A 17,888-nucleotide genomic window follows, 5' to 3' on the forward strand; every position below is an offset into this window, starting at 1 on the left:
CAAACTGCATCTGTTAAGCACAACAGTGGACTGCAAGAAACAGCCCTGCAGGGTGCAGAGTTAAATTGTCTGACACCTCTTGTATCATTTTTCAGGCAAAGTCTCACAACCTGAAGCAGAGTGTGAAGGATAGCAAAGGCAGTACTCCAGGGAGAGGTCCAGAGGATGGGAACCAACGTGTCTATCTCTATGAAGGACTTTTGGGTAAAGTACCTTTTTTTTTTTTTTTTTTTTTTTTTTGTGGAGAGGGGATCTTTTAGACTGAAGTTCAGGTGGAGTCATGTCTGGGGCAAACTAGAATTTTTACATTCCCAGGGACTGTTTTAAACCGCTTACTGTTGTCCCTACTGGTAGAATAGGCGGGTGCATCAGGCATTCAGAGTAAAGCCAAAGATATGCTGGGAAGATTGAATAAGAGTAAGAGGAGGTGGGTGTGAGTGGTGTAGTTTGCATAAAATGTAGTTTGTTCAAGTCTCTTGCTGCTCTTCAAAATGAATTCTGTAAACTGTTGGAAAAAGGGGAGGAACAACTTACTTAGCTGTGCATGGAAGGCTAAAATGTATCTAAAAAAAATTCTTTAGCTTAGGTCATTGAGCAGAGGGCTACTAAACTCAGAATACTGATGGCCTTCAGGTGTATCCTTGGACTAGGAGTATATTGGCTTTTTTGAAATGTATTTCGTCTGGACTTGCTGTTAATCAAGAGCTTTCTCTTCCTGTGTTTGTCATCCTTTCCATTTATCATTCCTACCTGCTTGGAATGGTGCAGGTAGGGATAAAGGATCTGTCTGGGACCAGTTAGAGGATGCTGCAATGGAAACCTTCTCTATGAGTAATAATCTTATCTTTCCACTTCTCTGTGTGTTTGCTATGATCTGTGTTTGTGTGAGATATTCCTTTCTCTTTCGGGCAGTGTTAACAGTATATGGAAGAAGATAACACTCCTTAAAGAGTAGAGATGAGAGGTACTTTTGTGTGAGGGTTTGAAAAGATTATGCCGTGAATTAGAATGAAAGATAGGTCTTGTGTTCTCTTTTACTCTTTTTACACTTTTTCTCAGTTGTGATATTGCTTGTGGTTTAAAAGTAACCCATTTTTTTTTTTTTAATATGGGTTAATTGTATGTTGGCTTATGGTATTTTCAAGGGGTGGGGAGGAACAGGAATTTATCTTCAAGTATTTGACTGGAGTAAATGGAATAAATGTTCAATTTTTGTATACATTGCATAGGCAAAGAGCGTTCGACTTTGTGGGACCAGATGCAGTTCTGGGAAGATGCCTTTTTGGATGCTGTAATGTTAGAGAGAGAAGGAATGGGTATGGACCAGGGACCTCAGGAGATGATTGACAGGTAAAGTTCTTTAGTAGACCTCCTTCCTCCTTATTGTTTCACCTGAGGCTGAAATAGTAAAAAAAAAAAAAAAATTTGATTCTGCTGAATGTGCTATAGTCACTTTGTAGGCCTTGTTACTATACCTGACTGTTCTAAAGTAAGCCTTTTGTCTCTGTGCTGGCCAGTCTTCTGATACTGAAATATTATCTTCAGTTGTGACATACATTTTTTTAACTCTTGTGGGGAGGTGATATTTCAAGAGAAAGGGGTAATGTAAACATAATCACAGTATGAATAGATGAAATAGACTAGATCAGTACTAAAGCAAGAGATTTCTGTGGGAAGGTGACTATATTTTGGAATAAAGGAAGATATCAGTGTTGACCTAAAGTGGAAGAATTAAATGTCTTCAGAAACTGCATTTTGAGCCTTCTCAAAATGCAAGTTGCTTATAGGTGTTTTTACTTTATAGTTTGTAGTTAAAAGAAAGAAACAACAAAACCTAAGGGAACCTTAGACTACTTCTAAGATGTCAGTCTTCACCACCTGCTTGCTTTTTTTTTTTCCTCAGCTCTGTTAATATCTGATCATTCTCTGCTCTGTCTACCACCTGCAGCTGTACCATCTACACCCATGCTATCATGTAACATGGCATCTGGTAGCCAAAATATGAACTAGTTTGTGGAGTGCTAGTTTGAAAACTGTTTCTTTTTCCACAAACTACCTACCTTACTGGAAAAAGAGTGCCTGTGCATTTGCTTTATCAGTTCCCTTTTGCCTTGCAGCTGCATTTAAGCTCTAAAGGCAGGTAGCTCTTGCACTGTTACATGTTCCTCTTCTGGCAGTTGTAATTATCATGGAGCTGTGACTGTGGACAAGAGGAAATGAATAAGCCCAGGAGACTGCTGAGAACTTTCCCATTGAGCAGATATTATTTACTTTAAGTAGTTGATAATTAATGGCAAAGTATAATTACTGATCACGGTGTTTTGCTGGAAGATGCTCATTTGGCCTAGTGTTTTTGGAGGTTTTATTTGCCATACACTTTACAAATAGTGCTCTGTCTTCTGCCAGTGCTTTAGTGAATTGGATGAAGAATGCCTGTGAGTCTGCTTCAAATCTGGCTCTTCTTGCAGGTATCTTTCCCTGGGAGAACATGATCGAAAGCGTTTAGAGGATGATGAGGACCGCTTGTTGGCTACACTGCTACATAATATGATTGCTTATATGCTTATGATAAAGGTGACTTCTTTTTCTTTTTAATAGATCGCTGCTAGAATTTAAGCAGAGTATTTTGTTGGTGTTGTCTTGAAACCATACATGTCTGTTCACAGAGCCCAGAACTGTGAAGTATAAATGACTGTTACAACACATCTCCTAATCTTAATGAAAAAATCGCCTCAGTACCTGGTGATTCTTTGAGATACATCATCTAAGTTTGTACAGTTCTGTGCCATGGGTATGCATATACATTGCCATTTAAAATGGAAATTTACTATTTCCACTAGTAACTTTAGAGGACATTCTTATTTTTGAGAGTATGAGTTTTAAATTAAGTAGAGAGCGTCTTCTAATCCGATTTCCTCACAGCTGCAAATTCCAAACATGGGCAGACTGTGAATATGTGTATCAATATCTTAACATGAAATTTGCTGTTACTAGTAAGCAACCCTTTTTTCCTTATTCAGCGGGCTGTCTATATGCACCTTAATGCTGCAGGTGGCTACTAGCAATATCTTCCTTTTAGTCTGAATAATTTCTTAGATAGTCCAAATCCTCCCTCAGTCACTGGAAAATCAATCTTCTAAAATGTCTGTTGTGGTTAGAAGCAGCTAAGGTGCATGGTTTTACCTGTAACAGATTTGCTGCACTGTGCTGTCGAATGCAACTGCTTGGCAGTAAGAATAGCTGTACACAGGTGATAGTTTGATAACTTTCACTGTTTAAATGAGGTTGTGAGACATCATTCCATAGATAAAGAATATGTGATACCCAGCCAGTGGAGTAAGTTGTTGTATGTAATTTGCAGGGGGGCGGGGGTGCGGAGAGAGAAAGAAGCTATTGATTTTTCCTGACATAAATGGAATGCAAAGACAAGTTTTAAGATGGGATTTGAGCATATCTGGGATGAGTTTATTTCAGAAGAAGGCTGTGAGATTTGGCTATTAGGACCTGCATTGCTGCAATACTTGAAGTAGAATTAATGATAACGAGTGCAGCTATTTTCATCAAAGGATGCAAAAGAGGAGAGCAAATAATATTGGTTTCAAAAGGCTGTCTCATGAGACATGTTGATAGAGTTAGTCCCAGAGTGCAAGAGAGTCTTTTGGTGTGGTGAAAATAATGAGACCCTCAAGAAAACAGTTTCCTGGGGGAAAGGGATAAGGAGGCAAATAGGATATTATGCCTTTGAAAAATTGTATCAGTCTGGGCCTATTGGTTATAGGTGAAAAGGGAATACAGGGGATTTGAGAGTTAGGATAAAAATATTGTTTCTTTCAGTGCATCTTCAGAGATGCTCAAGAGCAATGATGTGATGAAGAACTTGGCAAAAGAAAGGTTGTAGGTTGTTGGGGTTTTTCTTGTTATTACTGTGGTTACTTTTTTCCCACTGATTATCAGTTTTGGGATAAAACGTGGTGTATCTAGAATTTGGTATATATTGGTTTTGTATAGGATTTTTTCCAAGCAGTTAGAGTGAAGGCTTTAAGAGACTAAAGACTGTACTAAGGTTCTCATCTTAGGGTAATTTCTAGTAGAAACTGCCAAGTTGGAAGGCCTTCCATAACTAGAGAGGTGAATTCTTCTGAGCTATCAAGGGACGCATAATCCTCCAAACCCAACATCTTGGTATTTTAATTTATTTTCTTGTTTTAGGATAGCAGAGCCTAGTAGTTTTTACCTAAAAAATTATTGAAAAATACGACGCTTTCTTTCAAGTGCAAAGAATTCTTGCTGAAGGAAGGATGCAGGTTGAATTTGTTTTGTATGCTCCATAGCATTAAGATCATAATCACAATATGATTAAAGAGAATGTCCGATCTAGCCTGAAGTCAGTGCTCAAGCACGAGTGTACTGTCTTGAAGCCTTTAGTATCAATGGCTGGTATTTGTAATAGCCTTTTGAAATGGCACCTGAGGCAATGCTTCTGAGCTCTCCTGCAGCTCATCTTGAGGAGGAACCTGCTGCTGTCTGACTATCTGGAAATGTTTGTTAGAGCCCTGCCTAGTGACCAGGAAACGGATCATGAAAGAGTGAGAATTCTGAAAGGTATCATGCCTTTGTGTTAATAGTTCTTGCGCTGAGGGCTCCACAGTTGACGAAATCAGCTCTTTGAAGAGGAAGAGGTGGAGAAGCTAGCCTGGCAGATGAGACTCATCACATAAGCAGCAACATGGAGAACTGAGTACTTTGGTGTCAGTAGTTGGAAGTGGACAGTCATGGAATTGCTGCTTCTGTGCAAGAGTAGGCAGGAAATCTGCTGTGCACAGTATCACTTGCCCAGTAGCTGGGCAGACTGATGTATGTGCAACTTGTGCATGACAGAGCAGGTGATCAGTTACTTTGCTGTCTTAGCAATGGGAACCAAGATATGTTGACGTAGGAGACAGGAGTTGCTGCCTGTGAATAGAGAAGCGTATGTAACTATCTTTATATCTGCCTTCTAGGTAAACAAGAATGATATTAGGAAAAAGGTGCGTCGTCTGATGGGAAAATCACATATTGGATTGGTGCACAGCCAGCAAATAAATGATATTTTAGACAAACTTGCCAATCTGGTAAGTAAAACAGTGATGAGTGATGTATTTGTAGGAGCTACAGTGGAGGAAAAACCTTATCTGAAAATTTTTCTATAAATGCTCTGCAACACTAATTTAAAAATATTAAAAATAATTAAATTGAATTACTAAATACTGCCTTCACATGTCTAGAATAAAGACTGTGATTATACAACCCTGTTTGTAGTAGTACAATGTTATGCATTTATCAATTAGAACTGCAATGCAAATATGTATAAACATGACACTTCAGTACCACAGTTCTATGCAACTCTAATGTTTTCTTAATATCACTTTTGTGGGCGGTAACCTTTATTCTTCCTGTGACTATAACAAGTGTTTAGTTTCCCATTGGTTTCCAGGTCGTTGTAAGACTTGTACCAATCAGTTTCTATACAATAGTTTCCACTATTAGCTGCCATGCAGAATAAACCGTAGGTCCTGTAATGCTCATTAATAATATAGGCTATTAATTCCATTAATAAAATTAGCCAGCTTTTAACACAACCATCACAAGGGTGGATGCAAGTTAGGCCCTTTGGAAGCTAGTTTTTTGAAGCACTTTTACATTTGGAACTTACTTTTATGCACAGAAAGGACACAAAATTATCTTAAAATTAATTGGGAAAAAGCAGACCAGTTTACTGCAGTGTTACTGGAACCCAGACACCTCACTGTCCCATACTGAGTATGGTACCAGTGTGAATGTTGTTGTATGCTGTGATAACTCTGACAGTCACGCTTGTTGAAAGTAAACTTGTCCAAAATTGCCTCCAATCACCTGTTTTAAATAAAGATACTTCTTTTTTCTTTCATTTGTTGAAAACGCTTCTAGCGTCACCCAATGGACTTTTTTTCAGTAGATCAGGAGAAATTGCTTTCAAGTTCATTAATGATTGCATTTTGTTTTCTCTAGAGTGGACGGGAACTGCTTGTGAGACCCAGTGGCAGCCGCCACATCAAGAAGCAGACTTTCGTAGTACATGCTGGAACAGACACAACAGGAGACATATTTTTCATGGAGGTAGAGACAAGAATAATATTAATGCAACTAGTAGCTTTCAATAAATAATATTAGAAATCTTATGTAATATTTTGTGCTCTCAGGTATGTGATGATTGCGTTGTGCTGAGAAGCAACATTGGAACTGTGTATGAACGTTGGTGGTACGAGAAACTCATCAACATGACTTACTGTCCCAAAACAAAAGTGCTGTGCCTGTGGCGGAGGAATGGTCAGGAGACACAACTGAACAAGTTCTACACAAAGAAGGTATGTGTCTTGTTTAATACACACAATACCGAGGGAAAGCTGTGTAGAGCAAACAAATCCTTTGTGTGTCATATTCCATTAATTGAAAAATAGCATTCTCTCTCCAGCACTGGTTACTGAACCGTAATGGCTGTTTAACATCACTGATGTCTGAAGCTGGCGTTATGCCTTGTCATTTATCTGAAGACAGTAATACAGCAGGGTGTAATTTAAGAAATTACATGTGTAGCTTTTACTTGTTTCTTTTGGTTAGAAGAAGGAAAGCATCAGTATTACTAAATGTGGCGCAAGCTTGCAGGCTTATAAAGGTAGTAGAAACATTGTGGTATATTCTTGGGGGAAAAGCTAAATAAAACTATATCCTAGTAATGGAGTTAATTGTGTCAAGTTTAATGGCAAACACAAACTGACAAAATAGATAAAAAATTTTCTCCATGGGTCCGTGTTTGGTTTTTATTTCATATATGCCTACATTCTCCGCTTAATAGGAAAGCACTTTTCTTCTCCTTATGATTAATTGCAAATATAAAGAAATAGCTTAAACCTTCTAGGAAAACACCACTAAAACTCCACAGTCCACAAAACTCTTACAACTCCGATAAGTCCTACACAATGACCAGCAAACAATAGGTAAAATTTGTAAATCCAAGTAATATATTGAAAGGTTATTGTCTTTGAGATATATAAAGGGATTAGATTTCTGCTGCAAAAACGTTCATTTTACATAGACCAGGTCATCATAATGCAGGTGTGAATGCAAAAGGAAGGAGGAAAAAAGCAGTGTGCTGCAGAAGTTACTTGGAAAACCAGTTGCATGCATCTTGGGCTTTGGATAGAAAATTTTCTTAAATTTTACTCTTGAGATTATTATTTGATACTAGAGAGAAGAGTTGGAGGAAGATGAATAGAAGAACAAGGCATAAGGAAATTGATATGAATAACAAAAAGATAGATCATGTGGGCATGACTAATATTGATTGCTGGAAGCCGAAAGAAAGGGAGGGATTGTGATACTGTTTTGAGGCTTTTTCTACACTAGGAAACTGAGTAAACTTGGTTAGATTACTCATGAGCATGTGCTAAGTCATGAACTCTTCAGTAGCTTGTGCTATGAAATTGTATGAAATAGTTTCTCTGTCAAGTGAAAATAAATATAAATACCATCTAACAATTAGCCGTGGTTGAACTTTTATAGGCTTTTTGTTGTTACGCACCACATGGAGCTTGTTCTTTTTGTAGAATGTTAGAATCTTTTACCTTTAGTAATTTGGAAAATTAACATTGCATTCTTCTTGTATATGTTAGTGTCGGGAATTATACTACTGTGTAAAAGACAGTATGGAGCGAGCAGCAGCAAGACAGCAAAGCATTAAACCAGGTACAAGATTTTGCTTGTTGGGAACATTTGTTCTTTAATCTGCAATCAACAAAATTTTTTTATTGATAACTTCTTTGAACATAATCTTTTACTTGGAAATCTTAGGGTAGCTTTGTACATCTGTGTGTAAATAGCAGAATTAGTGTTACCATTAGCTTGCCCCCATATACCTCACTCTAAATACGAACCAAACCGAAACACCTGTATAAAGAAGAGTTATGTGTAAGGACTAGCTGCCGTAAAATGATAACTAGAAAAGACTGAAACTTCAGCTTCACTTTCTCTTCATGGTTGGCTAGCTACTCCTTGTATTCCTGTTTGAGAGGTAGAACTATGTTGTCCACTTTGTGTTGAGAATGGAGGCTAATAAATATGCTTGTTTGTGTTAGTGAATCTACAGCGATGAATCTGCAGCTTTCTGCAGACTTTTAGTGCACAAACCTTTTCTGTATTGGAAACTCCCGTACTGGTGCAAGTCAAAAGGTGTAGTTAACTCAATGTCCTTATATCAGTATACTTCTCCAGCATAGACATTCATCTTAGTTTTGCGTCATCACTGGAGTGAGGATAGTATAATTACACTGGTGAGACTTTTCTTGGCAAACACCCCTTTCCTTTCCCTGTTGAGTCAAAAAAGCCTAGAGAAGTGGATTGCAGTTTTGGGAGACTGAGGCAATTTTCCGTCTTCCATAGTCGGCTCCCAGAGAGCAGTAGATGCTGTATGTACCTGGGTAACAAACATGAAGGTGACTTATTTTATACCTTCATAAGGTGGTCGTTTTTCCCTTGCTGGAGTCTGCAGGTTCGAGGTAACTTCACTGTGGTTTCTTGTTTTCAAGTTCAATTTTTGTTGCAACTATTTCTTTTTTTTTCAAGTGGATGCTGGGACTCTGGGAGCCATGCTTTGAGGTACAAGCCTGTTTTAGGTGTGTCTTAATGACAAACCTAAGGGATCTATATTTTATACTCATAACTGGCATCAGCATGACTGAGAAAATGACTTATGTTTAAATCTAGCATCCTCAGTGTTCAACCCTCAGCTAGCTGTTGGAGCTTGGAAGAGCCACCATTTTCTTCCTCCTGCCATTAGTCCAGTTTAATTTGAGCAGGGGGAGGAAAGGCTGGACTTTTACTGAGGGTGGAGGAGACAAAAGTGGTTTTTGAAAGCTTTTTTAAGAATTAGTCAATAATGTACTATTAAAAATGTGTTTGAAAGCCATTCTCCAGAGTTCAGTGCTTCTGCAAAAATGATAATGTTTTAAAAATTGTTCTAAGAAAGCATTTTCTAGCTGAATTGAATGATGCAAAAGAAAGTAGATGCAAATGCCTAGACTGTTATCTATTAATGTCCTCTATTAAATTGTCATTGTTGTAACCAAAGAATCACAGAATCATGGAATGGTAGTGGTTGGACGGGACCTCTGGAGATCTAGTCCAACCCCCCTGCTAAAGCAGGTTCACCTAGAGCAGGTCACACAGGACTGCATCCAGGCAGGTTTTGAGTATCTCCAGGGAAGGAGACTCCACAACCTCCCTGGGCAGCCTGTTCCAGTGCTCTGCCACCCTTAATGTAAAGAAGTTTTTCCTCATGTTGAGGCGGAACTTCCTGTGCTCCAATTGGTGCCCGTTGCCCCTTGTCCTGTTGCTGGGCACCACTGAAAAGAGCCTGGCCCCATCCTCTTGACACCCGCCCTTTAGATATTTATAAGTGTTGATAAGGTCCCCTCTCAGTCCTCTCTTCTCCAGGCTAAAGAGCCCCAGGTCTCTCAGCCTTTCCTCATAGGAGAGACGCTTCAGCCCCCTCATCATCTCAGTAGCCCTCCGCTGGACTTCCTCCAGTAGTTCCCTGTCCTTCTTGAACTGGGGGGCCCAGGACAGGACACACGTTGACTTTTTCATTGCTGAAAGCATAAACCAATGCCAAACAAAATCATCAAGCTCACAAATGCAAGTCTAGGTTGTGCTTGCTTATGTGTTTGTACTGAGTACTAAACTGTCTGTGGTATGATGTGATGGCAATGTCTTTAACAGGCAGAAATGAAATGTGGCATTTGAAACAAAACAAATAAAATCCCAGTATGAACTGCAATAAATACAGACTGAGCTGAATATCGATGTCCCTTCGTGTAGCCAGGATGAAATTTGTTATGGTACTTGAAAATCTAGTGGTTCTCAAAAGGCTGTCATTAGTGAGTGGACTCCACTGAAATGCTCCCCACTGTTCTTAGTAATTCCTCTTGTTATGCACATCAAATGTTTTTATTGTTTTATATTTCCCTTCCACATACCATTACTTGGCTGACTGCGTTCTGTTCTTTCTTTTTCTCTGTCTGGATATTTCTGTTTGTTTGTTCTTCTTTGTTTTTTGTTTTTTGTTTTTTTAATTAATGTATCACAGGCCCCGAGTTGGGTGGTGAGTTCCCTGTGCAGGATATGAAAACTGGTGAAGGAGGTCTTCTTCAGGTCACGCTGGAAGGAATTAACCTGAAATTTATGCACAGTCAGGTATGAGGGAAATCTGTGAGAAGACTGTGAGCATGAAGCTTTTTGCAGCACGCCTGTATGTGTGTTTCCTCTTCCCAGAGTATCGACAAGGACAAGGGATAGTAATAATGACGGTAGAAAAGCCCATATATATTTACACACAAACACACATGCATATGTAAAAAAAAAAAAAAAATATATATATATGTATGTATGTAAAAATACACTGAAATTAAATTTCCTCAGGAAGACTGTAATCAACTGAAAAAAAACATTGATAGAGGTTTCTATCAATGTTTCTGGTGGTCTGAATTGTCTAAGCACAAAACAAATGGTAGCCAGTATATTAAGAGACAGAAAAAGTGATCAGTAGTAATCTAAACTGCCATAATGCATCACACTGAACACATCCTGATGGCATAAGCAGTCAACCTTAAAGACAGAGTGTTTGAATATTGCAGCTACAAAGGGCAACCTTCTGCATCATATTTAATCTGTCTTGTTTTAAAATTTTTGAAATCGTCTGTAGAATTTAGTATGAAAATAAAACGGGAAAGTATGAAAATAAAATGCTGTAATTCACAAAAATAAGAAAAAATTGCTGATTTCTTTTTTCCTTCCAAATAGCAGATCTTGTGGATATAGAGGAAACACAACTAGAATTGTCATTTCTTCCTTTCTCTGGATGTTGTTTCTGTTGCTTTCTTTGATCCTTGTTTTTTATTTCGCTTTGTGGTTTTTTGTTTTGCATATGATACTAAATGCATGCTATGCTAAGAGTAGAATCAATATTTAGGGGAGAGAGTGTGTGTGTGTGAGAGAGAGAGAGAGAGAGAGAGAGAAAGAAAAGCTTCTGCCAGTCCTCTGTGGAGTGTTTTTTCCTTTCCTCCTGACTGGACTTTTCTCCCACACAAGCTTTGTTCTTCTTTGAGGATACATCAGTGTAGATCCCACTGGACGTGCACGTGCATCTCAAACACACATGCTCAGAATCTTTAATACTTCTCCCAAGGTCACAGCAGCACCATGTGCCTCTTTGAGTTCGTATGTGCCAGTATAAGGAGTAGGGAGTTGTGAACCTCCTTCAGTCTTCTTCCTGTCTATGGCCAGGGTAGAACCTGGACTACAGCTGACCTGCTGTAGTATTTCAGACCCACTCTGTGATGGAACAGTCTACCTTACTTAGTTACAGATTTTAACTTTTTATTGGATATGCCAAAATACTGCTGAAGAACTGCAAGAGGAACTCATCAGTAGTACAGAATGAATTTTCATAGTTATTGGAAATGGCAGGTCTCAAGCCTTTGAAAATTAAATGCTGATCTCAAAGGAACAGTTTGGTATCATTACAGATGGATGTAATAGAAATTACTTTGTCCTAAGGGAAGGACACACCATAGAGAATGTTCTGTTTGCTTCTCCTTTTTCTTCTTCCGCCAGAAGTCAAAAATGGTGTTGAGCTCAAACTGCTCATCTCTTCAACTGTCTATGAAGATTATTTCGTAAATGAACAGCCAGGTATATATGCATTTGCAGTGAGAAAAAATGTATAAGAAGGTAGCCACATCATCATCATGGTTTCTGAAGTGTAACAGGCATCTTCACAAGACAAAAACACTCAGTGTTAAGCATGTAGTGAGCACACATGCATCTGTCCGAAAGAAAAACTCCAAATCCTAGAACATACCCTTGTCCTTAAATTCAAAGTCTTTTCTTTTTCCTGAAAGACTGGAATGACATTCTGAAAGAAATCATAAGGAAACCTAGTACTGATTGTTATTATATGACTATCAGGACCATTACCAGTTGAATTTTGTACCACAGATACTGAGTCCTGTGCTACCACCAGCACTCCTAGCGTACTAGCTTTATCATATCCTTCCTTACAGAGAATGGTGTTCTAATTTGCTCTCTGTGACAAAAATTACTACGTATTTTCTGGAAGACAGTTTGTGCAGGTCAGACCCAGGAATTATGCCAGCTGTCTCCCCCACCTGAAAGATTATTCCTCCTCTTCTTCACCTTTCCAATGAGGCTGTAACCAAATGAGTTTCCATTACTTAAGATGGATATTGAAACAAGTACAGTTCTGGAAAATACACTTCGTTTATTCAATATGTTTAATTCTTGGTCTCTTAGATTTACATTGCCAGCTGGCAAGGGCATTCAGTACCATTTAGTGGACCTAAGACATATCCTTGTTTTCCTTCTCAAACAGAGTCTCTAGACAGGTATCAAAAGTCTGCCATTTGAGGGTCTGTATGGAATAGACAACTAGCAGTTACGTAAAGGACTCGTACTAGTTGCACCACACAAAAAAAATCTCCTCCAATTTCATAGTCTGTGGAGCTAAAGGATGTTTGTGCTCATATTCTTAACACTCATCAGCCAGTCTGCTTTCTTAATAAAAGGTATTCTATTCTAGATGCATTGTCATTTCTAATTTTCATATAAATTATATGAATTGCTCGCTAAGGCAGTTGATTTCAGAATATGTATATGAGCGTGACTAAAACCAGGATCCTACAGTGTTCCTCTGTCTTCAAAATGGCTTTTTCTGTTTCTGTTGAGTTTGGATGGGGATACTGCCCAAGAATGCCTACAGGACCTCATCAGGCACAGCTTTCTCTTCATCTTCCTCTCCTTACTCCATATACAGGCCCTGTTCTTGGCCCTCTTTCGAAGTACTCTTTTAAGCAATGCAGCTTGCTGAGAGAAGGGATTTCTGTTGCTCTGCTTGTTTGGACATCATATAAATAATTCATTTAGAACATAGAAAAGTAAGTTTCCACTTTTTTTTAAAAAAAAAAAAGATGAATGGAGCCTATTCTGTCCTACATGAGAAGACTGAAGATACTACTTCTGTGTTAGAAAGGTGCTTGCTTATATGAAACTGTTTTTGAAGGGTCTTGATTTGCAGTGTGTATACTTTCTTACTGCCTTGTGAATTCCTCAGGAAATGTATTAGATGTCAATAGTATGTCTACTTGGCCCACCAGGCAAGCGATAGTTGTCTTTAGTGTTCACAAATTGTCTCACCATGCTGGCGGCACACATAAGTTTAAGAAAAAAGAATGTTCCAGTCTATCTGTGCCTAGTAGGTCAGAGGAAATCCTTTGGGACAGGGAGGAATCAAGTGTACCTGTGGCATTGGCAGATTATTCTGAGTTTACATCTACAAATTATGTTACAATATTGGGACTCAGTAACTTTGTCCCCATTATGAATTCATCCGTGTCAAAAATAGATGGAAGTTTAATAAAATGCAGCAGGCACATGCCCATCTACAGTAGGATCCACACTGAATGCTCTGTCTTGAAGAACTGGTTTCCCTAGGGTAAGTAACTGTTATTTCCTTTATGCTTGTTTTCTGATTGAGTGGGAGAGGAGCATCTCTGTCCCTTAAACAATATAGGAGGAAGTTGGCCATCAACTTGTATGTCTTCTGAAAATGGATACCTTACTGTAATTGACACAAACTCAATAGATTCTCATCTTGCTCGTAACTCTTGTGGAAATGCAGCACTCCTTAAAGTTATACTCAGATCATGAGCACCTGTGCCAGTCAAGTCTTTTAGGCAGCTTTACTGTTAACAAAAAAACAACCAATGTTTCACCTGGGCCTTTCTATTCAGTTTCTGAATTTTGTACTTTAGACTACTAGCAAAAACTTTTCACAGAAAATATTACAGAAAAAGGAAACTAAGTGCAATAAAGTATTCTGTTATTGACTTGTTTACTTTGTAACTATTCCTCAAAAAATAAAATGGTTTTGACCAACTAAACTGATACAGAACATGGTGAAAGCAGGCAAACAAAAAAGTTGGGAATAAGTCTTCTTTCTCTCGAGTGCTTGAATTAAGCAAAAAGCAAGCTTCAGATTTTCTGATTAAGTGGAAATTTAGTGGGTTTTATGTTGAGCAAAAAATATCCTGGGTCTGTTAGTTCTTTGCTAATAAAAATAATAATAGTAAAACCCCTTTGGCTTGAAAATCAACCTGACTTCTCTTAGATGTACAGTGCATTTACTTATCTCTATTGATACAGATAAGCCTGTTCCTTAAAAAACCCCACAACAATTTCTGCTGTTGACTTCCTTTGCCTTTCTTGGGTCACGTATCATCTATGATTACATGGGTGTTGCCAATATTGGATTCAAGAGGAATTTTCCTTTCACTTCTTTCCAAGACAATGAGGTTTCTCTAGTAATATTTTTTTAAAAAGGTCCTGAGATCATGGTGTCATAAGTGTGTAGGCACTGAAAGTATCAATCCAGACTATTGTAATACACTCTTGCAATGGGTCTCTCTAAGGTATTGGACATAGCCTTACTCTGAATGTTAGGGCAATGTTACTCTTAGTGTTTCTTTTGCCTTGAAAAAGCAAGTGTATTAGAAATGGGAATATGGAATTGATTCCTTATAGCGCTTTCTACAGCTTGTTATGTCTGTGTAGTCACTCTGACCTGTTTGGAGATGTGCATATAAGAAGGGACTGTTTTGTAACTTGAAATAGACTGCATATTGAACAAACTCATGATGCTCAGAGAACTTGTTTATTCATGCCATCTTGGCATCTAGGTTCTGGACTGGAAAACCTAGTCATGTAGTTCAACTGTTTTGGGGTTCACGTATGTAAAATGTAAGTTTAAAGCAGATTTGTTTTCTAAGTGACTGCTCAACTGGCAGCAGCCATATGGAAGTGAGCAAACAAGGTCCATATTCTCCCATCCTGCTTAAAGCAGAAGAGTGGTACTGACTGTTAAAGGAGACAGTTCCAAGAATAATGAGTGCAGATTATGTGTCATAAACTGTAGTAAAATCTTAAACAGCAAGGCTGTCAGAGAGAAGGAAAACTAGTGGTTCCTCGCTGGATTAAATTTGACAGCTGGTTAGGTTAGGAGGATCAATGTCAGGGTGGGAAGCATAGTGCCCCTTACCTGCCCTCTGTGCTGGAGGAGGATGCATGGAGGGGCAGAAACTAACTGGGATGCATCAGAGGCTACAAATCGTGCCAAATTTGGGAGCCAGCTTTTTTCTCGTCCCCCTCTTCTGTTGTATTTCAGGTGTGTTGGTATTCTTTTTGCAATAACTCATTTGAGTGCCTGAAGGGGTAGCAATGTTGGATATGTCAGAGTTACTAACTCCTTCGTTTCTCTTCCATGCTTTCTCCTCCTGCAAGGAGCGGAAGGTACTTCATCTTCTGCTGTCTTCGCTTCTTAGCACTTTTATTTGTTGATTTCTAGCATTGTGGCAAGTTTGTCTTTTGAATATTTATTTCACCCTTTATATATTAAACTGTAAATGAACCAGTGGTGTATACTATAACACTTCAGGTTGTATCTGCCGTGATGATGTTTTTGCTTAATTTTGGTTTTTAGTTTTGAAAAACCCAAACCTGACTAATTTTATGTTACTTTTCCTCCTGTTTTTGTAGGTTTTCATAGAGCTGAATCACATTAAAAAGTGCAATACTGTGCGAGGAGTCTTTGTCCTGGAGGAATTTGGTAATTACATTATTTTGATATTAGGTCTGTACTCACATGGCAGTAACTCAAATTTCCAGTCTTCAGATTTAGAGTTGCACTGCAGTTTCAAAGACGGGAGAGAAATGTAGATTGCATGTGAGAAGTTGCCTGAGAGATGGGTGACTTAACATAAAAATGTACACATTAATTTTCGTCGTATTAAGACTTGTGGCCCAGATGCTTTTTGTTAATAGAGAAGATGTTTTGAGTCTTCTGAAGCAAACAAAACAACAGTTAAACTTGGATGTGTGTAGGAGTTTTCTTTAGTATGTTCCTATCTCATCTGAGAAGCCACATTTTTAAGAGGACTTCTAGTTCATCTTTCTCAACACGCTATGCTTTCGTTTCAAAGAATGACTGTTAATTGCAAAGTTTCCTCTTTGCTCTGTGTGGAATTTAATTTTTGTTTTATGGAGCAGAAGATGTCAGGTTGCACTTTATTTATCCTGTGGTTTTTGTTTCAGAGCATGACTGGTAAAGAGTGGAAAAGTAAAGGTTAAGGAGAATAAAGAATTTGTGCTATTTTGGTCAGTTACTGCTATTACGTATAATCAGTCCACAGTCTAGTTTGGGGAAAATTCTGAGTTACTATTCAGAGTTAGTCACACTATACTTAACTAGTGTCTGAAAAACGTGAGTGACTTCAGACGCAGCTCTCTGGAAGAGTGATCCACATACTTCTCTTGAAATAGTCTCCAAGCCTGTGTTGGTTTATTCTTCTACCTATCTGTGATACATTTGTCTAGGTCTCAAGCGTATGTATGAAACATTCAAAAATAAGATAAAATTTACAACATTCTTTCCATAGTAGATCAGCATCCATACTTTGGCTGTTAATCAAAATCTAATCATCCGGTCCCTTTACCAAGACTCCCATTGTTCTTTGGTGCTGTGAATGTTCTGGCTCTTGGAATATAAAAGACAGTGAATATGAGATTGCTGAAATTAATGTCTTTGTCCATAATAATGTGTTGTCTCCTTTCAGTGGTACAGAGTTATAAGGTATTGAAATGATAAAGCCTTTCTGCCCATTGCAATTTGCTTGTTGTTTGCCATAAATTAATCTCCCAGACGTCTGGGATTTGAATTTGTGAACAATTTTTTCCCATTCTCTGACACTGTTGTTCATGACTCAGATTATCAGATCAGTGTATTTAAACCCTGAAAAATCTCTAATAGTTTAGATGTTCAGAAGTTGTCTGCACTTTATGGTTGCATGTTCCTTTGGTACCGTGTTTTCACCCTGATGGGCATGATTCATTTTACTATATACAGAAATTGCTTAAGGCTGTAAAAGATTGTTGATGAGTTTTGCAAAGATGAGAGTTCAGAAGGTATAAAATTAGCTTAAAGAATGGCCTCAGCTTCTGAAATCTTTTACCTTAAAAGAAGTTACTTGGATCAGAAATTAATTTTGGTCGATTTTTTGAGACGCTTTAGCTCAAAGTATTTATTTTTATAATTTGTTTATATTGTACAAGAAGAAAGACAGTGTTTGACTTTGTTATTTCCAGTCAACTTCTATTAATGACTCTGTAATACAGCATTTAGCCCCTAAATAATGACTGTAGTAACTGTTAAGAAAAATAACTTCTTTTTTATTACAGAAAATTTTGTAATCAAGGGCCTGTTGCAAAAGCTAGAATTGTGATATGGAACTTATGAAAGAGTGATTTTAAGAAGTAATTAAAAATAAACTGGGAGTTGGACACTACAAGCAAAAGCTGAGAAATTAAACCAACTAAATTAAAAGTACCCTCCTCCCAAAATAGAGGTCACAGACAAAAACCAATTTAAATCTACCAAATAAGATTTACAATTTGCACATCCAGCTAATAAAGAGAAGGAAGGAAGATGTTGCAGGGGAGCTAACCTTTCTTCTTGTGCAGAGATGAGAGACTACCTCAGAGCTGCTTTTGTAATTGTTATGAAGATGAGAAGATACGCCAGTCTGTCCTGTTCAAGAGAAATTAACATGTTAATTTATTAATAGTAAACTAACAGCATTCAGCAAAAGCTTGTGTGGACTTCTTAAGAATGAAGTTATTTAGCTGTGTTAAACATTGTGAACCTTGCAATTAAATGCATTATAGTAGGAGTACACTGAAGTACTGTC

General features: G+C 38.1%; 1 protein-coding gene across 21 annotated transcripts in view; it reads left to right on the forward strand.

The window, feature by feature from the left end:
* The window catches only part of MADD (MAP kinase activating death domain), a 67,370-nt gene that overhangs the window by 43,624 nt on the left and 5,858 nt on the right, over positions 1–17,888 (forward strand). For 8 of the 21 annotated variants that reach the window (XM_086462461.1, XM_086462465.1, XM_086462463.1 and 5 more), the window contains 11 exons: positions 96–204; positions 769–831; positions 1,230–1,350; positions 2,469–2,574; positions 5,001–5,111; positions 6,028–6,135; positions 6,219–6,383; positions 7,689–7,761; positions 10,160–10,266; positions 15,427–15,435; positions 15,682–15,751. In XM_086462461.1, the coding sequence (XP_086318587.1) occupies positions 96–204; positions 769–831; positions 1,230–1,350; positions 2,469–2,574; positions 5,001–5,111; positions 6,028–6,135; positions 6,219–6,383; positions 7,689–7,761; positions 10,160–10,266; positions 15,427–15,435; positions 15,682–15,751 (1,042 nt within the window). The remainder of the gene's footprint in view (positions 1–95; positions 205–768; positions 832–1,229; positions 1,351–2,468; positions 2,575–5,000; positions 5,112–6,027; positions 6,136–6,218; positions 6,384–7,688; positions 7,762–10,159; positions 10,267–15,426; positions 15,436–15,681; positions 15,752–17,888) is intronic. The other 13 variants (XM_086462459.1, XM_086462468.1, XM_086462471.1 and 10 more) reach the window with 3 other exon arrangements.

Source organism: Leptosomus discolor, chromosome 3 (assembly GCF_034619465.1).
Source record: "Leptosomus discolor isolate bLepDis1 chromosome 3, bLepDis1.hap2, whole genome shotgun sequence".
Classification (NCBI taxonomy): domain Eukaryota; kingdom Metazoa; phylum Chordata; class Aves; order Leptosomiformes; family Leptosomidae; genus Leptosomus; species Leptosomus discolor.